At 42.0% G+C, this 26,587-nt stretch overlaps 1 protein-coding gene across 3 annotated transcripts in view; it reads left to right on the top strand.

The window, feature by feature from the left end:
- LOC126293684 (keratinocyte proline-rich protein-like) overlaps positions 1-26,587 on the top strand; it is a 115,912-nt gene that overhangs the window by 14,915 nt on the left and 74,410 nt on the right. For all 3 annotated transcript variants that reach the window (XR_007552341.1, XR_007552340.1, XM_049986977.1), the window contains exon 2: positions 9,227-9,689. Coding sequence is in view for 1 of the 3 variants with exons in the window: in XM_049986977.1 (XP_049842934.1) it covers positions 9,227-9,679 (453 nt within the window). In the remaining 2 variants the exon portion in view is untranslated. The remainder of the gene's footprint in view (positions 1-9,226; positions 9,690-26,587) is intronic.

The following is a 26,587-nucleotide window of genomic DNA, read 5'->3' as shown; positions in this document are numbered from 1 at the left end:
AAGTAACAATGCATTTCGTAACTTGCCATATAAAAGTCATGCAAAAATCAAACAATGGAAAATCCAGGATGGACTGTAACAATACCAGAGAAGGAATGTTGCTACTCATCATATAGCAGAGATGCTGAGTCGCGATAGGCACAACAAAAAGATTTACACAATTATAGCTTTTGGCCATTAAGGCCTTTGTCAGCAGTAGACACACACACACACACACACACACACACACACACACACACACACACACCACACACACTCTCACACACACCACACACACTCTCTTTCTTCCAAGACTTACCAAGCTGGAAAGCGCCGGTAGATAGGCACAATAAATAAAACACACAAACACACACACAGAATTTCTAGCTTTCGCAACCGAAAGAGGGAAGGAGAGGGAAAGACGAAAGGATGTGGGTTTTAAGGGAGAGGGTAAGGAGTCATTCCAATCCCGGGAGCGGAAAGACTTCCCTTAGGGGGAAAAAAGGACAGGTGTACACTCGCACACCCACACACATATCCATCTGCACATACTGCATACGAACAGAACGACCCCGGTCGATAACACAAATTACACCGAACTGGCAACGAGTTGTACTATATACACCTAGCAGTAGAAATGCGTACTACACGAGCTCCGCCCATGGCAGTATTATTCTGGTCTCTTGGGAACATTGTATATTCACGTCCTAAAGGTAAGTGAGTCTACCTCACAAATTATTATATGTGGTAGTTCTTGTGTAAGAGCACTGAAGATCAATTTGGTGGACACGGATTCAAGAACTCGTCCAGTTTTTTCACATTTATTGATATTCTTTTCTTTTAGATAATTCTATACAGACCCATATATGTAGTAATATATTTAAAGGTGCCAGTGGAAGAAAGTGCTAACAAATGAGAGCGTAGTTTTTACATATTACGTGTTATCTGTTTGGTTAAATCTGTAAATTGTAAATTGTGGTGGACTTATTTCTAACTTTTTCTACAAATTAAATAATGAAAAGTCTAGATTGGAATATCAACAATATTAAGAAAATAGCAGACTGCTATTCTCTGTAAAGATGACATGCTGAGCTCCAGACAATCTCCAGCTGCTGTAGCCAGAGGTAACGGTCATGTGTGCACGAGGTGTGCCTCCTTGTCTGAATGTGTGTGTTTTCTTTTCTGAAGAAGGCTTCGGCTGATAGCTCAGTTGTAACGGTTTTTTAATTGTACTTGTCTGCAACTCAACATGTCATCTTTACAGAGAGTAGCAACCAATCCTTTTTGTAATATTTTTTCCTACAGATTCTTACACCATTCTTTAGCTATGTAATCTGCCACACGTGTAGCAAAATTGTTAGTATGTCACAGAAAATTATTTACTTGTAACACTGTCTTTGCTTTTGTAGGTTAGCACTGTCTTTACTGCAAAGTTCCTAGAAAAGTTTTCAGAGCAAATATGCGACTCTACGTTTCCTACATTAGAGAGAATAAATGTAAAGGGGAAAATTATAGTTACATCTGTAAAGTAACGATGTTCGTTCTGAATGTCAGTGACTGATTTAATACACCACATATTTCTGAACCCTCGTGTTTGTTTTCTTCTGCATTAGAAAACAGGGTACGACATAATAAATGTACATGTAAATAAACTGTAATTCAATATGTGTAAGACATTAAGGAGGAACTTATGTGAGTTTTGGTTAACTGAAGTCACAATATTAATAAAGCAATTTTGAATCTCAGTTATCCTCATTATTCACTCAGAGGCTTTTCAAATAGCAATGCTTCACATGACGACTGTAACAAATATGTACTTTTTGAAATAACAAATATGTACTTTTTGTCGACAGAATGTGGTCCCTCATATTTTCTCACTAATGCCGAGGTAATTGAAATTGCCTTTCTACTTCTTTTTTGTAATGAAACATTTACAAAATCTGCACTCACTTGATGTTTGGCCTTCGGTGACATTCTCTCCTGCTTCTCTTTCAGTGGACGTGGAATTGCTCCTTCTTAATTATAAACACACACGAGCATTTGTAGGAAAATAAAAGAGACTAAAGATGTTCAACAGTAGAGCCAAAATAATGCTAACCCTCAAACACAATTATTTTAGGTTTTCCTGTTGCTACAATGTAAAATGAAACAGTGACTGTAACAACATTAGGAGTTCACTGATATAGATTAAATTAAATTCATACGCTATTAACATTAAAGTAGTCTCCAACATTTTAACAACTGTTGTATGTAAACCATTTGGTAGCAATAGATTGCCAAGCCATACTTGCAGTATTTTTAACATCTGAATTTTCTCGTGTGTATGAATCCATGGGGTACAGGAGACAATTATTACATGATCGTAGTACTCTGAAGAACAATGATACAAGTGTATACAAACAATCATCTGAACACAGTGAAGTCATCTGACCAACCGATGTTCATATTTGCCCACTGGCGGTGTTACCTTGTGAAGCAGTGTTCCTACATGTGTAGTCACAATATACAAAAAACTGGATCACTATTGTTGTTACCAACCTAACCAAACAGTCATCTTCTTAGCTTTGCTTAGCTCAGTTCCTGTCGTTCCCTCTGGAATGTAGGGCCATGACAAAATTTCCCCACCTGGTATGATTTGTAGTAAGTCTCTTCACTTCATTCCAGGTTTTCCCATCCTCTGCAGCTTCTCTCTTGATCATCCTTTTCCACTTCTGTTTGGGATGACCACATTTTCTGACTCCTCGATGGTTCCGATCCGATGCCATCCTTTCAAAAGCTCCATCTGGTTTCCTCAATGTTTGCCCGTTCTAGTTCCATATTCTTTCTTTGATTTGTATATTGATTGGTTGCTGATTTGTCTCCCTCCAAAGATCTTCATTTGTCATAATATATAGGCATCTCACATTTAACATATGCAGGAGACAGCGGTCGATAAAAACTTGGAGCTGGTTTTTGATGTGGTTAGTCACCTTCCCCAAGTTTCTACGTCCTTTGCATTAATGGCCAGCCTATTCATGACGCTCAAATTTATCCACATTTCTTTGGTTTTGTGAACACTTATCTTGAGGCCTGCAACTTCTGCTTCTCTCTGTAACCTGGCCAGTTTCTCTCCGATGTCTCGATATCGTTGTGCCATTGAGCAGTCATCTTCTAACTCAATTAACAATTTTTGATGCCACTGCTATGTTGACATTGTGGCATGACACTGTTTTCTTCCAAAGAACGAGGTCATAAAATAATGTATATAGCCAACAAATGATTCTAGCAGTTCAAATGGAACTACTTTTTGCTAGCATGTAATGCATTTGAAACCACAACAGTTAGTGTACTCACAGTAATTCTCAGTAAACTGAGGGTTAGCACTTTCTACCGCTGACACCTTCATTTGCGAAATGGGAGTAAATATGTTATAAAATTTCTTCTGTTTCTTTCGTTGTCCCCCACCTTCGGTGGGTGATCGACACAACAGACTCGCACATGGGGGACCGGGGTTCGATTCTCGGTACTGTCAGGGATTGTTCCTCGGTGGAATGATAGACTGGGTGTACTTGGCCTTGAGATGCCAACTGAGAAGCTGCCCGGCTGACAGGTAGTGGCTCCGAGGTCAGAATGTCTACAACGGCTGAGAGTGCCGTGTTCTGACTGCGTTCCCCCGTACCGATGATGAATAGCTGAGGACGATATGGCGGTCAGTAGATTAGTACACAGTCTTCAGGGCCTGATCACTGGGCCTTCTTCTCATTTTCCCTTTCTTCAGTTATGTCTGACCTGTGATAGGGTCTGGTAATGACTGGCAGTTGTGCATCCATCATGTGTCAGTTGTTTTACTTTAATGCTAGTTTCAAATATGCTTTGGTTCCACAGCTACATCTACATATGTATTCTGCTAACTATGATAAAGTGCATAGAAGATGGTACATTCCATTGTGCCAGTTATTAGGGTTTCTTCCCATTCCATTTACGCATGCAGTGTGGGAATAATGATTGTTTGAACGTCTCTGTGTGTGCTGTAATTATTTTAATATTATCCTTATGATCTCTGTGTGAGCAATACCAGGGATTTTAGTATATTTCTAGAGTGATCATTTAAAGCCAGTTCTTAAAATGTTGTCAGTAGACTTTCTTGGGATAGTTTACATCTATCTTCAACAGTCTTCCAGTTCAGTTCCTTCAGTATCCCAGTGACACTCCCATCGATTAAACAAACCTGTACCATTTGTGCTGCCCTTCTCTGTATACACTCCTGGAAATTGAAATAAGAACACCGTGAATTCATTGTCCCAGGAAGGGGAAACTTTATTGACACATTCCTGGGGTCAGATACATCACATGATCACACTGACAGAACCACAGGCACATAGACACAGGCAACAGAGCATGCACAATGTCGGCACTAGTACAGTGTATATCCACCTTTCGCAGCAATGCAGGCTGCTATTCTCCCATGGAGACGATCATAGAGATGCTGGATGTAGTCCTGTGGAACGGCTTGCCATGCCATTTCCACCTAGCGCCTCAGTTGGACCAGCGTTCGTGCTGGACGTGCAGACCGCCTGAGAGGACGCTTCATCCAGTCCCAAACATGCTCAATGGGGGACAGATCCGGAGATCTTGCTGGCCAGGGTAGTTGACTTACACCTTCTAGAGCACGTTGGGTGGCACGGGATACATGCGGACGTGCATTGTCCTGTTGGAACAGCAAGTTCCCTTGCCGGTCTAGGAATAGTAGAACAATGGGTTCGTTGACGTTTTGGATGTACCGTGCACTATTCAGTGTCCCCTCGATGATCACCAGAGGTGTACGGCCAGTGTAGGAGATCGCTCCCCACACCATGATGCCGGGTGTTGGCCCTGTGTGCCTCGGTCGTATGCAGTCCTGATTGTGGCGCTCACCTGCACGGAGCCAAACACGCATACGACCATCATTGGCACCAAGGCAGAAGCGACTCTCATCGCTGAAGACGACACGTCTCCATTCGTCCCTCCATTCACGCCTGTCGCAACACCACTGGAGGCGGGCTGCAACGATGTTGGGGCGTGAGCGGAAGACGGCTTAACGGTGTGCGGGACCGTAGCCCAGCTTCATGGAGACAGTTGCGAATGGTCCTCGCCGATACCCCAGGAGCAACAGTGTCCCTAATTTGCTGGGAAGTGGCGGTGCGGTCCCCTATGGCACTGCGTAGGATCCTACGGTCTTTGCGTGCATCCGTGCGTCGCTGCGGTCTGGTCCCAGGTCGACGGGCACATGCACCTTCCGCCGACCACTGGCGACAACATCGATGTACTGTGGAGACCTCACGCCCCACGTGTTGAGCAATTCAGCGGTACGTCCACCCGGCCTCCCGCATGCCCACTATACGCCCTCGCTCAAAGTCCATCAACTGCACATACGGTTCACTTCCACACTGTCGCGGCATGCTACCAGTGTTAAAGACTGTGATGGAATTCCGTATACCACCGCAAACTGGCTGACACTGACGGCGGCGGTGCACAAATGCTGCGCAGCTAGCGCCATCCAACGGCCAACACCGCAATTCCTGGTGTGTCCGCTGTGCCGTGCGTGTGTGATCATTGCTTGTACAGCCCTCTCGCAGTGTCCGGAGCAAGTATGGTGGGTCTGACACACCGGTGTCAATGTGTTCTTTTTTCCATTTCCAGGAGTGTATGTTTTATTTCTCCTGTTAGTCTTATCCGGTATGGGTCCCAGACACTTGAGCAATATTCTAGAACTGGTCACGCAAGAGGATTTGTAAGCAATCTCCTTTGTAGACTGATTGCACTTCCCCAGTATTCTACCAATAAACTGAAGTCTACCACCTGCTTTATCCATGACTGAACCTATACAGTAATTCCATTTCATATCCCTACAAAGTGTTACAACTACGTATTTGTATGAGTTGGCTGATTTCGGCAGTGACTCATTGATATTACAATCATAGCATACCACATCTTTCCATTGTGTCAAGTGCAAAATTTTACATTTCTGAACATTTTAAGCAAATTGCCAATCTCTGCACCTTGTTGAAATCTTATCAAGATGAAAATGAATATTTTTGCAGCTTCTTTCATTTAGTACTTCATTATAGATAACTGCATCATATGAAAAAAGCCTGATTTTACTATTAATATTGTCTGCAAGGTCATTAATATACAACATGAACACCAAGGGTCCAAACACAATTCTGTGGGGCACACCCCAAGTTACTTCTACATCTGACGATCACCCTCCATCTGTGTGCACCCTCCCTATCTAAAAGTTCTCAATCCAGTCACAAATATTGCTCGATACCCCATATGATCATACTTTTGACGATAAATGTAGGTACAGTACTGAGTCAAATGCTTTTCAGAAATTGAGAAATACAGTCTCTACACGGTTTCCTCGATCCAGAGCTTTCAGTGTACCTTGTGAGAAAAGTACGAGTTGTGTTTCACACGACTGACCTTTTTGAAATCTGAACTGGTCGGCACGGAGGAGGTCATTTTGTTCGAGATACCTCATTATGGTTGTGCTCAGGATATGTTCTATTATTCTTCAACAAATCGAGGTCAAGGATGTTGGACAGTTGTGTTGTAGATCACTTCTGCTATCCCTGTTGCAGACTGGTCTCACCTGTGCTTTTTCCCAAGAAATAGGCACAGTTTTTTGTTTGAGGGATCTATGTTAGATTATAGTTAGAAGAGGAGCTAACGCGACCACAAATTCACTGTAGAATCTGTCAGGGATTCCGTCGGGCCCTGGAGCTTTGTTCAGTTTTAACGATTTCAGCTGTTTCTCGACACCACTAACACTAATACTTATTTCACTCATCTTTTCAGTGATGTGAGGATTAAATCTGGACAGTTCTCCTGGGTTTTCCTTTGTAAGGGAGCATTTGAAAGCAGAGTTAAGCATTTCAACCTCTGCTTTCCAACCCTCAGCTTCAGTTTCTGTCTCATTTACAAGGGACTGAACAGTAACTTTGGTGCCCCTGACAGTCTTTACATGCGACCAGAATTTCTTTGGATTTTGTGAAATCTCATTTGACAGTATTCTGCTACAGTAACCACTGGAGGCATCACACATTACTATCTCGATATTACACATTACTCTCTTGACATCCAAACATGTTTCATTCGGTATCTCTCTGATCAATTATTCTTTTAAACTTGAGCCAGTGTTTGTCTACATGCTCCTGCCCTGTGCTGAAAGTTTCAGGTTCCTCATTGAGATGTGACACTACTGATATTTTATTTAGTTTATCCCAGGGGAGAAAAGTTTTGTGTAATTTAATATATTAAATGACTGTGTATTTTTTCAGTTTGTAACTTTGTTGATAATTACCATTTGCAGCTGGTGTCGGGAGTATCAGTTTCTACATATTTTTGGTACAAATGACATATGAGACAAATGTCTATTACAGGATAGGAAAATATTACGGACAAGTCATTATCTGTGCAAATGAAGTCATACTGCCATTGCTTCGTACTAAGTTATGTGTGACAGAGAGTTTTGGAAATGCCCTCGATAAATGGATTAAGATTTTCAATCGTTTGAAAGGACTTTTTCAGAGGTCAGTGGATCCGTGTCAAAAGAAGGTATGTTTATTGGAACACAGATCACAAAGTTGTTGATCTGTGCATCTACATTAGCATCTACATCTAATCTGGGCTGTATGAACTGTGTCAAAAAGTAGCAAGAGAACTCTCTGCACTGAGGTGTTTAAATCTATGGCAATTTTGACTGTTCCATGGGAGTACGTTTTGCAAACAGAATCCACATTAAAAAAGACATTGATCAGTATCCAACAAACAAGTCTCTACATGAACATGGAACCAAAGCCAGCACCACTAACATCTCAATAGAAAAAACAAAACAAAAATCCAAAATAGTGTGTTATATAATGGAATTAAACTATACAATAAACTACTGCAAGAGATCAAAGACAAGTGAAATACATGCCTTCAGGAATACCCTAAAAATTATTTGTTAAAAAAGTGTTTTTATACTGTAAAGGATGACCTAGACTGATGTTTAAATTTTGTTGGTCCAATTGTGCTAATGATTAGTTACTGCAGTTAAGAGGCATTTTACAATATTTTCAATAGAACAGTGAAATACAATGTCCAAATGCATAACCCAGTAGACAAGAAATGTATGTATCTATTTATGGTTGTAATTCTGTATGTTTATGTATCTCTGTGTCTGTATTTTATGTATTTATGTGTTGATGACAACCATAAAATTTACAATGTCTACAGATGGATTACTTAATTAATAAGTAAATAAAAATAAATAAACCAGTCATAGGGTGTCTTTCCATTCCATCCATGTATGGAGCACAGGAAGAATGATTGTTTAATTGCCTCTGTGTTTTGCTGTAAATAATTTAAACTTGTCCTCACAGTTCCTGTGTGAGGGATAATATGGGGTTGTAGTATAATCCCAGAGCAATCAGTTAAAGCTGGTTCTTCAAACTTTGTTAGTAGGCTTTCTCGAGATAGTTTACATCTATCTTCAAGAATCTGCCAGTTCAGTTTCTTCAGCATCTCTGTGGCACTCTCCAATGAGTCAAGCAAACCTGTGGCCATTTGTGCTGCCCTTCTCTGTATACATTCAATATCTGCTGTTAGTTGTATTTGGTACGGGTCACACACATTCAAGCAATATTCCAAAATGGGTCACACATGTGATTTTTAATTTGTAATCTACAAGATGTTTGATGCTTAGCTCACGAATCTCAAGTTACATACTTGTACTTCTTTTGAAGCTTCTGTGTGTCACTTTTTGGGTAATGAAAGAGAAGAGAATTATGTTTCTATAGTGACTGAATTGTTTGATAAATATAAAAAGGTGGGGTGTGGAATGTTACTAAAATTACTCTGTTTTACATTCTAACCTCGATTTTTTCCCACAAAACTTGTGTTGTTAGTGATGAACATGGCAACCACTTACATCAATACAGTTTTGCAGTAGAACGTTACCATTGAGTCATTCTGTGATAAATCAAAAAAAAAAAAAAAAAAAAAAAAAAAAAAAAAAAAAAAAAAAAAAAAAAAAAAAAGTAAGGCAACAACTTGTGAGGAGGGAGGATGGCGGGGGAGGGGCATTTGGAGGGGGAAGGGGAACCTCTTTTTCAGATCAACATAATCAGAAATATTTCTAAGGGCACACCAAACACGAACTAGTATTCTGTGCATCAAACTGATCGAGTAGTTGTAAGCGTGTTATAAACATGATAAATTCAGTATTACCTTCTTTTTTCAGGCTGTCACCAACACACAAACTGCTCACTATGCAAACGGATGTGGTAAGAAGGACACCAGCTGCCCAAAGAAAGAACCACAGAAACCGTGTCCTAAGAAGAAGCCCGAACACTGTCCCAAAAAGAAGAGGGAAAATAAATGCCCAAAGGAAGACCCGTGCGAACCAAAAAAGCCCCCGCCAGCGAAATCGTGCGATCCCTGTGCGAGACCTCCGCCCTGTTCGAAGCCGCCCAAACAGCCGGAACCCAAACCAGACCCCTGCAGAAAGCCGACAGAAGACCCCTGCCTGCAGAAAGAAAAATGTCCGAAAACTGGCTGTGCGGAGAAGGAAAAATGCCCAAAGAAAGAAATGAAGAAAAGTGACTGTAGAGTAGATGATCCTTGCCCGAAAATAAGACCCGGCCCCTGTCCGAAGCCAGTTATCTGTCCCCCGACGTGCAAATCGGACTGCTAAAATCCTTCCGGTAAGTCACCAGTACTGTAATTTCTTATTGTAGCAGTGGCTGGTGTGAGCAGTGTACTACACGACACTTCAGCTGATAGTGTCGTTCTGCGTCAAACACTTAGTAGGAATTTTTATATCAGTTTAGGTATGGCGAAGGTAGTTGCCCGATGCAGCATTCACTCCGGGTGACGTAAAACAGAGATGGTGTCCATTATGTTTACAAGTGCTGGCACTAGTTTTCTGAGTATTTAGATTTTTCTCGGGAGACTCGGAAGCAGAAACAGTAACCCTGTGTGCCACCCACACCTGCCGGATGCTGTGGTGCGAGACAGGAACGGGAGCACACCATCTGAATACGCTGCGGCCCCTTCTATGCAGAACGTGACACATGACCAGCTTCTTACTTACTATAATATACTTACTACAATAGTATAATATACTTACTATAATAGTGAGAATATGCATATCATCCTGTATCTGACCATCCCTTATATGCATAGAGGCAATATGTTAAAATCATTATTTTCAGGCTCATTAAATCGTAGCTCTGAATATTTCAGTAATACATAAAATGCAGCAATAACAACTGCAGTTATATTAGTGTATCCAGGCAGCTGTGTTAACGTCATTTGTTTGTCAGTCAGCCCTGCAGTACACACAGTGGAAATTATTTGACATTTCGTGCCAAGTGAGCTGAGGATAGGCTGACCAGATTTCAAAGAGAAAAAACCAGGATGCTTGTGTATTTTCTTTTATACTTAACTTCATTTCTACACTTATGCTTACATTTCTTCTCAGTTATAGTGATATTTTGAAATCGGTAATACACCTGTGTTGATGCAGCAGCAGAAAACCCCAAAACGAGAATGTATCTTCATTTTGTGAATTGGAAAGGAACGTATAGATACGTCACATGTAAATAAAATTCTTTTCTTTAGAAGTGATAAAATACTGAGATATGAGTATATTTTTTATTGTAAAGCCTGGGTATATTTTCAGCAATGTTTAGTCCCTTAGTAGGTATTTAGGTACAGTTTGTTAATTCTAAAAAGAGTATAATATTACTAATCAGTAATCAGATACAAGTTATATATTTCATACTAAAATTTAAGATTTCAATTGACTGTAGAGTGTTAAGGCATGAGTACATATGTGCCAAACAATACTTAGTTAACAGTGCTAACGTACGCCAAATCGCTCACATTCCATATGGGTGCAGTCCCGTTAGGCCAAATAGCTTAAGTGATGCTCCTTTATACCTCCTTTGGTATATGTTTTACTTGTGTTGAGGACTGTAAAGTAGAAGGCTGGCAAGTTAGAGGTGGGGGAAAGTAATACCTGCTTTTCTTTTCAACAAATCTCTTCCTCTATTTCTATTTATAACACAATTTAAAACAAATGTGGCACGCCTGAGTGGTATTGTGAAAATACATATTTGTATAACACTCCACTTCTATGAAACTTGTTTTCCAAAAAATTAATTAAATGATAACTATCATTGCACACATTTTGTCTCTCAGTTAAAAACCAAGACAATTATGTGTCCCAAATGATTTACTCAGGACACCAATATATTTATGTAAAAACTGGGACTGTCCCAGCAAAACCAGGGCATCTGGTCAGCCAACATAAGGATCCCCGCTAGATGCTCTCCAATTTTGATGAAATTTTTGCAGGATGTTCATATAGGTCTTACATGAACCCATATAAAATTGTAGCCACTAAGTAGTGTACACAGTTGTGAATAAATTGATAAGTTTTCTGTGTTGTTGCTCATGGGTTAAGGGGACCCATATGCTGCTACTTGGCCCTTCTGCTCAACTTTTTATGCACAATAATTTAATTGCTGAAGATGTCCTCAGTGTACAGCAGTGTACCAGATGTTAACAGTAATGAAATTCTAAACTTAGATTGGAATGTATACTGCAGAGACAGACTGGACAGTGAAGGGGGAGGCACGTTTATAGCGATAAAAAGTGCAATAGTATTGAAGGAAATTGATGGAGATCGAAAATGTGTAATAATTTGGGTGAAGGTCACTGTTAAATCAGGCTCAAACATGGTAATTGGGTGTCTCTATAGGATCCCTGGCTCAGCAGCTGTTGTATCAGAACACCTGAAGGAAAATTTGGAAGATATATTCAAGTAGATTTCCCAACCATGTATTACTTTGGGGTGGAATCAGCATGGATTTCAAAAAAAGACGATAGTGTGAAACCCAGCTCACGGTATTCGTCCACGAGACTCAGAGGGCCATAGACATGGGTTCCCAGGTAGACGCCGTGTTTCTTAACTTCTGCCAAGCATTTGATACAGTTCCCCACAGTCATTTAATGCACAAAGTAAGAGCATATGGACTGTCAGACCAATTGTGTGATTGGATTGAAGAGCTCCTAGATAACAGAGTGCAGCATGTCATTCTCAATGGAGAGAAGTCTTCGAAAGTAAGAGTGATTTCAGGTGTACTGCAGGGGAGTGTCGTAGGACCGTTGCTATTCACAATTTATATAAATGACCTTGGGAATAACATCGGAAGTTCATTGAGGTCTTTTGCTGATGATGCTGTAGTATATCGAGAGGTTGTAACAATGGAAAATTGTACTGAAATGCAGGAGGATCTGCAGCGAATTGATGCACGGTGCAGGGAATGGCAATTGAATCTCATATAGACAAGTGTAATGAGCTGTGAATACATGGAAAGAAAGATCCTTTATCATTTAGCTACAATAGCAGGTCAACAACTGGAAGCAGTTAATTCCATAAATTATCTGGGAGTAAGCATTAGTAGAAACAAGGCCCCAGAAGTAGACAACATTCCATTAGAACTACTGACGGCCTTGGGAGAGCCAGTCCTGGCAAAACTCTACCATCTGGTGAGCAAGATGTATGAGACAGGCGAAATACCCTCAGACTTCAAGAAGAATATAATAATTCCAATCCCAAAGAAAGCAGGTGTTGACAGTTGTGAAAATTACTGAACTATCAGTTTAATAAGTCACAGCTGCAAAATACTAATGCGAATTCTCTACAGACGACTGGGAAAACTGTTAGAAGCCGACCTCAGGGAAGATCAGTTTGGATTCCGTAGAAATGTTGGAACATGTGACACAATACTGACCTTACGACTTATCTTAGAAGAAAGATTAAGGAAGGCAAACGTACATTTCTAGCATTTGTAGACTTTGAGAAAGCTTTTGACATTGTTGACTGGAATACTCTCTTTCAAATTCTAAAGGTGGCAAGGGTAAAATACAGGGAGCGTAAGGCTATTTACATTTTGTACAGAAACCAGATGGCAGTTATAAGAGTCGAGAGGTAAGCAGTGGTTGGGAAGGGAGTGAGACAGGGTTGTAGCCTCTCCCCGATGTCATTCAATCTGTATATTGAGCAAGCAGTAAAGGAAACAAAAGAACAATTCGGAGTAGGTATTAAAATTCACGGAGAAGAAATAAAAACTTCGAGGTTTGCCGATGACATTGTAATTCTGTCAGAGACAGCAAAGGACTTGGAAGAGCAGTTGAATGGAATGGACAGTGTCTTAAACGGAGGATATAAGATGAACATCAACAAAAGCAAAACGAAGATAATGGAATGTAGTCAAATTAAATCGGGTGATGCTGAGGGAATTTGATTAGGAAATGAGACACTTAAAGTAGTAAAGGAGTTTTGCTATTTGGGGAGTAAAATAACTGATGATGGTCGAAGTAGAGAGGATATAAAATGTAGACTGGCAATGGCAAGGAAAGCGTTTCTGAAGTAGAGAAATTTGTTAACATCAAGTATAGATTTAAGTGTCAGGAAGTCGTTTCTGAAAGTATTTGTTTGGAGTGTAGCCATGTATGGAAGTGAAACATGGACAATACCTAGTTTGGACAAGAAGAGAATAGAAGCTTTCAAAATGTGGTGCTACAGAAGAATGCTGAAGATTAGATTGGTAGATCACATAACTAATGAGGAGGTATTGAATAGAATTGGGGAGAAGAGGAGTTTGTGGCACAACTTGACAAAAAGAAGGGATCGGTTGGTAGGACATGTTTTGAGGCATCAACGGATCACAAATTTAGCGTTGGAGGGCAGCGTGGAGGGTAAAAATCGTAGAGGGAGACCAAGAGATGAATACACTAAGCAGATTCAGAAGGATGTAGGTTGCAGCAAGTACTGGGAGATGAAGAAGCTTGCACAGGATAGAGTAGCATGGAGAGCTGCATCAAACCAGTCTCAGGACTGAAGACCACAACAACAACAATAAGTTCGGAAATAGAATGTCATGTGCTTCTAGTTCCAAAGACTGTTCCACATTCAAAGTCTGGTAATTCCCGTTGTGTGGCTATCGTCATGTCAGAAACCTTGTACATGAATTATCTGAGTACGAATGACAGCTCCACCAAGGCACTGCTCTTTTATACTTCACATACATGATACTACTGCCATCCGTATATGTGCATATCGCCATCCCGTGACTTCTGTTGCCTCTGTGTATAGAAGAACTTGCCTTACTCGGAAGTATGGTTAGTAGCTCCAGGATGCTACTTATAAGTCTATAATTTGGTATGGTTTCACCTAAAATCCATGCATATATCTTGGAAAAAAACCTCATCCAAATTGAAGAGAGTAAAGTGGAGACCATGTTTAGATTTAGGACTCTTGAAATGGAATGACCCCTCTGACAGCCTAGCTATTCAAAAAATTAGTGTTCTCTCTCTCTCTCTCTCTCTCTCTCTCTCTCTCTCTCTCTCTCTCTCTCTCTCTCTCACACACACACACACACACACACACACACACACACACACACACACACACACACGTGTGTGTGTGCAACATTGCTACAGTTACTACAGAAATTAGGTGCTCTAATTGCCTTCATACATACGGATAAATTCCAGAAATGTTAGGGTGTGCCTTAATCCTGAGCACATTCTGCTAGCCAGCTCACCACAACTCACAGAAACAACGCACCAAGTTTGGTGTGATATGGTGAGGGTGTAAACTTTGATCTGAGGTTCTTTACACCGCAACAGTTATCAGCAGGGACTCTCTGAAACTATCTAGTGAAAGAATTAGGTGAGACCCACAAAGCTGTCAACTGACTGGAGTGCATCGCACAAATTAGTCTCCCACTGAGGGGTGCCACGGACATCACTGTGTCTTGCTCGACCCCAGAAGGCCAGAATCTAGAGTGACAGAACGAGAATCTTGCCGAGCGACAAGGTGCAAAATTGAGAGGCTCGAAGGTAAGAGAGGACTCGTGGACCGGTTTCGGCAGTACGTTGCCCAGTGACTGGCACGTCGGAATGAGTGGCCTTAGCTTTGTATGAGGCAGGGGCAGGTGCATAGAACATTTTATCAAAAGTGCACATGAGGGCATTTGATAATTTCTTTATTTTGTCCATCTCAGTTACTTAAATATACAATTTTTGCTACAGTGGTTACATGGTTCAGGCTGACACAACCATTCTCAATCCACACACCTTTTTATTAACCGTAGCGAGTCGTACAGTACGGTGCTAAAAGGCACGAATAACTTCTGTGCAGAAAGTCAAACTGTGAGCAACAAGTACGCTGATTGATATTAGCCTATGTGTCTACTGTTGCACCTGACTGACACAACCAAGTCTGTCAGGTGCAACAGTAGACACATAGGCTAACATCAATGACAGTCTTGCCCACAGTTTGACTTTCTGTACAGAAGTTATTCATACTTTTTGACACCATACTGTATGACTAATGACAGTTAACAACGAGGTGTGTGGTTTGAGGATGGTAATCACTGCAGCAAAAATTGTATACTCATGCGACTGAGATGGACAAAATGAAGAAATCATTAAATTTCCCCAGTACTGAACAGCTGCAGACCTATCGTCCTGTGGCAGCGTGCCTCAAATTGACAGAATAAGCATTTACAGTTTTACATTTGCCAATATCCAAATTCTTCAGATAACTTTCAGAGAATGAAGTAATGTGATCACTAAGAATCTTGAAAATGATAGAGAATTCTCGAAAATTACAATCTATGTTTAACCCAGATGGCCCAAGTGGACGGGCTCATATCCCGACTGTCTGTGGAGTACAGCTAGATAATGGCACTTGTGCATTTGTCGAGCTTCGGACACGATTTCACGAACTTTCTCAATATTTTTCCCGGTCGGGGCAGTTGACAGGTGTCCAGAATGAGTTTTGTCATCAGTCGGCATGTCGTATCTTATGAAATGATAAAAATACAAATTTGCTGTACCTGTGAGTTTTTCCGATAGTGTCACGTTTGTAAGCTGTTTTCATCAACACGACAGTGTCTTTGGCGTCTTTTCTCGAGCAGGATGCAAACTTACAAAGCTGCCCATTGTTCACTTACACCTGAAATCATGAAAAATGAGGATAGCAGAACAACTGTGGTGACAAAATTCACTACGGGTGAACAAAACGTACCTGGTTGACACCACAGGTAGTAGTGAACTCACAACAAGTTGCAGCATGTGCGCCTAATGAGAAAAATGCTTACCGTGCAATCTGCACCGGGGGCAGCACTATTCTGTGAACTTTTGAGTGCCTCTTCATGTCCGTCTATCCCGTGGGAGATGGTTCAGTGTAGTGCACCTTGTATCTCTGTTAATTGGTACAATTTTATAACAGCCCAGTGGTTGCAGAGTGATGGTGATTTATACAGTAGGGAAGTAACTTTACTTCATAAAATTTGTAAAGCAGAGGTAGTGCAAGTTAAAGCATGTAATAATAATTAGTCACCAAATACTGTATGACAAAATTTTATGAACACCTAAGGAAAATGGTTTTTAAATTCCCACTGGACACTACCTTCTGCCCACCAACAAAGTTGAAATACCGACTAGAGAGCGGTAGGCAACAAATTGATTACCACTGCTGATGTACATTAGGCTAGCTGAAGTCAGCTGGATAAAAATCTCACACTATCTCTTTGAAGCAGAATCGTCCATTTCTTTGTGTCTACAAATGGTTCCGATAGAATGTGCGATCTGTGACATCTAATGGAGAAAGTATGCTCCATGTGATGGGTACCGTTCATCCATTCCGGAATTAATTTTCACTCTGCAGCAGAGTGTACACTGATATGAAACTTTGGGCACATTAAAACTGTGTGCCAGACCAGGAATCGAACCTGGGGCCTTTACATTTTACGAGCAAGTACTCTACTGACCGAGCCATCCAGTGATCTGCCCTCACAGCTTTACTTCTGCCAGTATCTCATCTCCTACCTTCCAAACTTCACAGAAGGTGTTCTGCATACCTTGAAGAACTAGGGCCCCTGGAAAAAGGTCATCATGTGGACATGACTTGGCCACTGCCTGGAGGATTCTTTCCAGAATGAATTTTCACTCTGCAGCACATGTAGGAGATGAGATACGGGAGGAAGTAAAATTGTGAGTAGCACTGGGATAGCTCAGTACATCGAACACTTGCTCACAATAGGCAAAGATCCCAGATTCAAGTCCCGGTCCAGCACACAGTTTGAATCTGCTAGGAAGCTTCATTCATTCGTTGATTCTAATCGGTGCAGAGGCATAGTTCAGGCCCAACTCCCAGCTACCAGATTATATTCTCCAGATATAATGTGACTTACAACATAATTTCAGAAGACTGCCCCATTCATTTATGTAACTGTAGTATATCAGCACTTAATGACACTACATATTTTGCTAACATCATTCCAGCTTTTGACAGCATGTATAAAACTACCATATGTCTCATTTACAATCATGTCACTTTATCACCCTCCAACAACAGTCATTTAAAATGACATATGCAGGAAATCTTCTCACAGAGTTGGTCACATTACTTAATTTGCAACAACCTTATGCCTGTAGCACAGCATGGAGCTGTGAGGCAGCAGACAAAATAGTGTGGCTATTCACTAATAAAAAACTAAAATGCTGTAGTGTGAAACAACCTTAAGCACACACTTGACCTTGTTGGAGCAGTTGATATATTCATGTATTCACCATATAGTGTGCTCCCTGCCGCCGTTGGATAAGCAGCTGCTGCAGCAAGTCGTATACTCCTAGCTCGCTCATTTGTTACATAGTTTAATTCTTAATTTCTTTGCGTGTTTTTGGTACTTGCATTGTTTAATTCATAAATTTTGGGCGTATTATAGTACTTGAGAGTTGTAGCATCGCGTTTTTAGTACCTGAATTGTGTAAAATCGCGTAGTCTCCTTCCGCCGCCAAGCAGTGTGTCAGCAGTGCGCAAGTAGCAGCATTACTGCATTTACTAGGCGCTCTTGTATTTTAATAACCGTTTAAATTTTGTGTCGAATTGTTAGTGCTCTCTGTAGATTAATTCAGACGTTCTTTGCACAACAGTTTTTAGCATGGATAGGGACTGCAACTGCTGTGTTCGGATGCAGGCTGAGCTGGCATCCCTTCGCTCCCAGCTTCAAGCAGTGTTGGCTTCGGTCACACAGCTTGAGGCTGTTGCCAATGGGCATCACTATGGGGGTCCGGATGGAAGTTTGTCGGGGACGGCCAGCTCGTCCCACGTATCCCCGGATCGGACTAAGACTGTGGCTACCCAGGATACTGTCCACATTGAGGCTGATCCCTCACCTGTGGTAGAGCGGGAGGTCATCTCGAGGTGTGGCAGGGGGCGAAAGACATTCCAGAGGGCTGAACGGAAGGCCTCTCCAGTTTGTCTGATGGACCAGTTTCAGGCTCTGTCTCCGGCTGATACTGATGTTTGGCCGGAGATATTTGCTTGTCCTGTTCCAGAGGTTGCCCCTCAGTCTGCAAGATCCGAGCAGTCGCAGAGGGTGGGCTTACTGGTAGTTGGGAGCTCCAATGTCAGGCACATAATGGGGCCCCTTAGGGATATGGCAGCAAGAGAGGGGAAGAAAACCAATGTGCACTCCGTGTGCATATCGGGGGCAGTCATTCCAGATGTGGAAAGGGTCCTTCCGGTTGCCATGAAAGGTACAGGGTACACCCATCTGCAGGTGGTCGCTCATCTCGGCACCAATGATGTGTCACTATGGATCAGAGGAAATCCTCTATGGCTTCCGGCGGCTATCTGATTTGGTGAAGACTGCCACTTTCGCTAGCGGGATGAAAGCAGAGCTCACCATCTGCAGCATCGTCGACAGGACTGACTGCGGACCTTTGGTACAGAGCTGAGTGGAGGGTCTGAATCAGAGGCTGAGATGGTTCTGCGACCGTATGGCCTGCAGATTCCTCGACTTGCGCCATAGGGTGGTGGCGTTTCGGGTTCTGCTGGATAGATTAGGAGTCCACTACACGCAGCAAGCAACTACACGGGTAGCAGGGGCTGTGTGGCGTGGACTGGGCGGTTTTTTAGGTTAGGTGGCCTCGGGCAAGTACAGAAAAGACAACAGCATCAAAGGGTGCATGGAAAAGTCAGGACATGCGGGGACCAAGCAGCAATCGGTATTGTAATTGTAAACTGTCGAACCTGCATTGGTAAAGTACCGGAACTTCAAGCACTTATAGAAAGCACTGAAGCTGAAATCGTTATAGGTACAGAAAGCTGGCTGAAGCCAGAGATAAATTCAGCCGAAATTTTTACAAAGGCACAGACGGTGTTTAGAAGGATAGATTGCATGCAACAGGTGGTGGCATGTTTGTCGCTGTTAGTAGTAGATTATCCTGTAGTGAAGTAGAAGTGGATAGTTCCTGCGAAATATTATGGGTGGAGGTTACAATCAACAACCGAGCTAGGTTAATAATTGGCTCCTTTTACCGACCTCCCGACTCAGCAACATTAGTGGCAGAACAGCTGTGAGAAAATTCGGAATACGTTTCTCATAAATTTTCTCAGCATATTATAGTCTTAGGTGGAGATTTCAATTTACCAGATATAGACTGGGATACTCAGATGTTTAGGACGGGTGGTAGGGACAGAGCATCGAGTGACATTATACTGAGTGTACTATCCGAAAATTACCTCGAGCAATTAAACAGAGAACCAACTTGTGGAGATAACATCTTGGACCTACTGATAACAAACAGACCCGAACTTTTCGACTCTGTAAGTGCAGAACAGGGAATCAGTGATCATAAGGCCGTTGCAGCATCCCTGAATATGGAAGTTAATAGGAATATAAAAAAAGGGAGGAAGGTTTATCTGTTTAGCAAGAGTAATAGAAGACAGATTTCAGACTACCTAACAGATCAAAACGAAAATTTCTGTTCCGACACTGACAATGTTGAGTGTTTATGGAAAAAGTTTAGGCAATTGTAAAATGCGTTTTAGACAGGTACATGCTGAGTAAAACTGTGAGGGACGGGAAAAACCCACCGTGGTTCAACAACAAAGTTAGGAAACTACTGCGGAAGCAAAGAGAGCTTCACTCCAAGTTTAAACACAGCCAAAACCTCTCAGACAAACAGAAGCTAAACGATGTCAAAGTTAGCGTAAGGAGGGCTATGCGTGAAGCGTTCAGTGAATTCGAAAGTAAAATCCTAGGAAGTTCTGGTCTTACGTTAAATCAGTAAGTGGCTCGAAAGAGCATATCCAGACACTCCGGGATGATGATGGCATTGAAACAGAGGATGACAAGCGTAAAGCTGAAATACTAAACACCTTTTTCGAAAGCGATTTCACAGAGGAAGACCGCACTTCAGTTCTTCTCTAAATCCTCGCACAAAAGAAAAAATGGCTGACATTGGAATGGAAAAGCAACTGGAATCACTCAACAGAGGAAAGTCCACTGGACCTGACGGGATACCAATTAGATTCTACACAGAGTACGCGAAAGAACTTGCCCCCCTTCTAACAACCGTGTACCGCAAGTCGCTAGAGGAACGGAAGGTTCCAAATTATTGGAAAAGAGCACAGGTAGTCCCAGTCTTCAAGAAGGGTTGTAGAGCAGATGCGCAAAACTATAGACCTATATCTCTGACGTCGATCTGTTGTATAATTTTAGAACATGCTTTTTGCTCTCGTATCATGTCGTTTTTGGAAACCCAGAATCTACTCTGTAGGAGTCAACATGGATTTCAGAAACAGAGATTGTGTGAGACCCAACTCGAATTATTTGTTCATGAGACCCAGAAAATATTAGATACAGGCTCCCAGGTAGATGCTATTTTCCTTGACTTCTGGAAGGCATTCGATACAGTTCCGCACAGTCGCCTGATAAACAAAGTAAGAGCCTACGGAATATCAGACCAGCTGTGTGGCTGGATTGAAGAGTTTTTAGCAAACAGAACACAGCATGTTGTTATCAATGGAGAGACGTCTACAGACGTTAAAGTAACCTCTGGCGTACCACAGGGGAGTGTTATGGAACCATTGCTTTTCACAATATATATAAATGACCTAGTAGATAGTGTCGGAAGTTCCATGCGGCTTTTCGCGGATGATGCTGTAGTATACAGAGAAGTTGCAGTATTAGAAAATTGTAGCATTTTAAAAATTGTAGCGAAATGCAGGAAGATCTGCAGCGGATAGGCACTTGGTGTAGGGAGTGGCAATTGACCCTTAACATAGACAAATGTAATGTATTGCGAATACATTGAAAGAAGGATCCTTTATTGTATGATTATATGATAGCGGACCAAACACTGGTAGCAGTTACTTCTGTTAAATATTTGGGAGTATGTGTGCGGAACGATTTGAAACAGAATGATCATATAAAATAAAATTAATTATTGGTAAGGCGGATATCAGGTTGAGATTCATTGGGAGAGTCCTTAGAAAATGTAGTCCATCAACAAAGAAAGTGGCTTACAAAACACTTGTTCGACCTATACTTGACTATTGCTCATCAGTGTGGGATCCGTACCAGATCGGGTTGACGGAGGAGATAGAGAAGATCCAAAGAAGAGCGGTGCATTTCGTCACATGGTTATTTGGTAACCGTGATAGCGTTACGATGTTTAGCAAACTCAAGTGGCAGACTCTGCAAGAGAGGCGCTCTGCATCGCGGTGTAGCTTGCTCGCCAGGTTTCAAGAGGGTGTGTTTCTGGATGAGGTATCGAATATACTGCTTCCCCCTACTTATACCTCCCATGGAGATCACGAATGTAAAATTAGAGTGATTCGAGTGCGCACAGAGGCTTTCAGACAGTCGTTCTTCCCGAAAACCATACGCGACTGGAACAGAAAAGGGAGGTAATGACAGTGGCACGTAAAGTGCCCTCTGCCACACACCGTTGGGTGGCTTGTGGAGTATGAATGTAGATGTAGATGTAGATATCACTCTGACATATGTCAGTGAAATCTTGAAAGACTCTATGGGGTCACATCATTTTCCCATTCTGATCAATTTGACAGCAAACTCACCTTCTCCACTGGAACTGTGATAAATCTTACTCGAAAGGTTATTCAGATTGCATAAAGCAGGAAATTAACCACTTCACACACCATCTCACCAGATGTATATATTACCGGTCCAGCGATCAGCTGGAGAAAGTGGCTTTCACAACGGTTTCAAAGGAAACTGTTCCTCGCCTACGAGATGGTAGAAACTGAAAAGCTCTCCGACTATTCCTCAAAGAAGGTCACCATCAATAAAACTTTGAGAACAGCCTATAGAAGAAATATGAGCATTATGACTCCAGGGTGAAGTGGTTCTTGTAGAGATGCAAAAGTGACACTTGGAAGTTGTTTTGTACCTGAGTGATTTGTAATGCTAACTTGACAAACATCTGGTGGAAAGTCAAGAGATTTGGAGACAAAAATTTGTTCATAACCTTGGAGATACATTCGAAGGTAAGATAAAACACAAACACAATGTCTGCAACATCTGTTGATCTCTGAGGAGTTTCATTTGATCTTGTGGTAAAGGAGTATTGCTCTCTGTGTACCCTCATAACAATGAGAGAACTTCAACTGGTAATTGGCCAGATCTCAAATACTGCCCCTGCAATCGACAAAATACATTGCCTAACGATCCCAAAACTGCCATCAGAGGTATTACAACACCTGCTATGAAATGTGGCCTGCAGTGCCACTACTACTGCTACGGGTCGTACAGATCGTTGTCCCGACCCTGAAGCACGGAAATGAGCCCAGTGACACCTGGTCTTATAGGCCGACGGCACTAAGTTCATCCATCAGTAGACCCCTCGAATTGATTGTTAGAGCACAGTTGGAATTGTGTCTGAGACACAACTATTTACTGTTGAGCACCTAAAATGGCTTCAGAAAAGGAACGAGGACATAAGGCAATCACGCAACATAAGGAATTGTCCGCCTCCGGTAGCCAAGTTGTCGGCACGACGGAATGTCGTACCCGATGGCCCGGGTTCGATTCCCGGCCGGGTCAGAGATTTTCTGCACTCGGGGACCGGGTGTCGTGTCGTCCTTACCGTCACTGTTTCGTCCCCACCAACACGGAAGTCACCGAAGTGGGTCGACTCGAAAGATTCATACCTGGTGAACGGTCTAGCCGACGGGGGCCCTAACCGCATGGCATTTCTGACTTAAGAAATTGTTGTATTGCCCAAATTTGCCTGGCACAGTTCCTTCATTGTATTTTCCCTCAGTTTCTTGGCTTCAGATGAGGGGTGTTCAATAAATAATGCAACACATTTTTTTCTGAAAACAGGGCGGTTTTATTCAGGATTCAGATATACCATATTGTTCCCCACTCTTTTGCCTTCAAAACCCTATTTTTCAACATAATCTCTGTTGAATGGGAAGGCCTTACACCACCTAAGTGGGAGTGTGTGTACGCCCACAAGGTACCTCTCTATTGCTCGACATCACAGGCACGGTCTTGTCGCACTAGTAACCTCCCCGTCAGCCGTGCACTGCTTCTTGTGGAGTGTATCCTTCATTGGGCCAAACAGATGGATGTAGGAAGGTGCTAGTCACTGGGCTGTAGGCTGGATGAGGAAGAACAGTCCGATGAAGTTCAGTGAGCCCTTCTCGGGTATACTGTCTTATGTGAGGCCTCACTTTGTCATGCGGTAGGGGAAGTTTGTTTGCATTTTTGTAGTGACAGAAATTTCAATTTCCTGGTGATTGCACAATACACCTCTGAGTTGACCACTGCACCATAAGAGAGGATACTGAACAAAATAACCACTTCTGATCAGCACCGTGACTTTATCGGCAGCAGGAGGAGCGGCTTTGTACTTTTACTTCTCCAGAGAGACTGAGTGGTGCCACTCGACGGATTGCCGCGGCGATGACAGGTGCCTCACTCGGTGACCGATTGTGCTGTTGTTCGCTGCCGGGTCACTGTAGACGTTCTGCGAGCACTGACAAATATCTGTAGCACTGTGGTTTTCCGCTAAAAGGAACTCGGTGACAGTTCTCTGCTCGGAATGCACCTCTGTTACATATACCGTTTTGAAGGATACTGTATTGCCACCACATATTGTAACTTCGTGAAATAATAGAGGCTAAAGTGGAAGTATTCCATGACGTCCCACAATACATTCCACATTTTTTCAGCCGAAACAGGCTGAGAAAAAAATGCATGTTTCATTACTTACTGACTGACTCTCGTACATGTTGTGTAAGTTCCTATACTAATACATCAGCTTTGTGCCCTTAGAATGCCAGGTATCTTCACATATTTCAGCTGCAAGCTACTCCACACTCATTGCGCTTACATTTGGATAAGCCACGAGACAGTCAGCCCACACTGAATATCGCAATCACGAGGTATACCTTGAGGGTCATTCTGCAGCCCGATATTATATTCCATAAATATTGCTGATACTGAAACTTCTCTCCCAATGATTCTTAAGCTATTGAAAATACAGACAATATATGCCTCTACTGAATGACAGCAGCTCTCCACGATACATGACTTAATTTAGATTGTGCTGCTGTAGACTGTGCTGGTAAAAAATGGGCTAGTGACATCACCTAACAAGTCACAATTAAGTGGTGAAACTTCCTGGCAAACTAAATGCCAGGCTGGGGCTCGAACATGAGACCTTTGCCTTTCACAGGCGAGTCCTCTGCCGACCGAGCTAACCGAGCGCGACTCACACCCCGACCTCACAGTTTTACTTCCACCAGTACTTCATCTCCTACTTTCCTTTCATTCTGTAAACAATCAGTGTTATTTACACCCAAATGTGTGCAGCATCTTGCTCTGCAGTTGATACTGGTGGACTGTACAATAACAGTAACCTCAACAGTACGGTTACTGTGACTAAACTATGACAGACGAAGTGCGCCAACACCAGACATCTGCTTATGAAGTTACAGTATTCCATTGCCTTTTTCGTTCAGAAGTACGACGGAATGTTCTTTCGGACACGTACGCATGTCTGAAGGGATGGACACTGCAGTGACTGTACAGCCATTATGAAGTACGTGAAATGTATTCACCGTTGGGAATATGGACCACCACCAGCTGTAAAATGGAGTGACAACAATGAAAATTTGTGGCAGACCAAAACTCAAACCAGGACTCCCCTCTTATTGCTAGTAGTCTCCTTACAATTACGCTATGCGAGCATCACTAACGCCAGACCCACACTTCCACATGTCATCAGCTGTGTGTCTACAACATGAATTTGTACAGCCGTTGTGTGTATTTTAACACCTACATCTGTATCTATATCTATATCTATACTCTGCAAGCCACTGTGAGGTACATGGCAGTGGGTGCATCCCACTGTAGCAGTTGTTAGGGTTTCCTCTCTTTGCATTCACATACGGAGTCCAGAAAGAATATGCCTCTGTGCATGCAGTAATTATTCTAATCTTATCTTCATGATCAAATGTGAGCATACATAGGGGATTGTAGTATATTCCTAGAGTAATCATTTAAGTATGGTTCTTGAAACTATGTTAACATACTTTCTCAGGGTGGTTTACGTCTATCTTGAACAGTCTTCCAGTCCAGTTCCTTCAGTATCTCTATGACACTCTCCCATGGATTATACAAACCTGTGACCATTCGTGCTGCCCCTCTCAGTATCCCCTGTTAGTCCTATCTGGTACAGGTTCCACACACTTGAGGAAGTGTTCTAGAACCGTTTGCACAAGTGATTTGGAAGAAATCTCCTTTGTAGATTGGTTGTACTCCCCCAGTATTCCGCCAATAAACTAAAGTCTGTCACCTTTTTTATGCATGACTGAAACAATATGATCACTCCATTTCATACCCCTACTATGTGTTACACCCACATATTTGTATGAGTTGGCTGATTCCAGCAGTGCCTCATTGATGTTATAGTCATAGGGTACAACATTTTTTTGTTTTGTAAAGAGCAAAATTTTACATTTCTCAACATTTAAAGCAAGTTGCCAATCTCTGCACCTCTTTGAGATCTTATCAAGATGTGACTAAATATTTATGCAACTTCTTTCTGATAGTACTTAATTATATGAGGGTCGTCCACAGAGTAAGTTTCGTTTCTATTTCTATCTGCGGCAGCACTACCATCGCAGTTCCGAGTGTGTGTGGCAGTTACTGTGACTCGAGATGATGTGTACGCCATTTTCAGATCGCTGTGGACAACGTGTGCTTTGTAGTGCTTCTTTATAATGTCAGCTGTAATTGAAAATGCCACAGCATGTGAAATCAGATCTGTGATTCATTTTCTAAATGCAAACAAAGTTAAACCAAAGGAAATTCATCGGTAAATCTGCTAGGTTTACAGACAAAATGCTTCGTGTGATTTGATTGTTAGAAAATGGGCCAGACTGTTCGATGAAGGACGTGATCAAGTGCACGATTAAGAATCAAGTGGATGCCTGTCTGTGATTGCTGATGAACTGCTTCACACAATTGAAGAGAAGATTAAGCACAACTGTAATTTTACACTTAGTGCCCTCGCTATGGACGTTCTGCAAATCTCAAAATCACTAATTCACACAATTGTTACTGAAAAGTGAAAATTCCAAAACTTTGCTCATGTTGGGTGCCCAAAATTCTTACTGAACAATACAAAAATCAATGGATGGGCAGTGCACTTAGTTTTTGACATGCTACAATGAAGAACGCGACGGTTTTCT

This window comes from Schistocerca gregaria, chromosome 10 (assembly GCF_023897955.1).
Source record: "Schistocerca gregaria isolate iqSchGreg1 chromosome 10, iqSchGreg1.2, whole genome shotgun sequence".
Taxonomy (NCBI): Eukaryota; Metazoa; Arthropoda; class Insecta; order Orthoptera; family Acrididae; genus Schistocerca; species Schistocerca gregaria.
The sequence above is the reverse complement of the archived record's forward strand: the minus strand, read 5'-3'. Positions and strand labels throughout refer to the sequence as shown.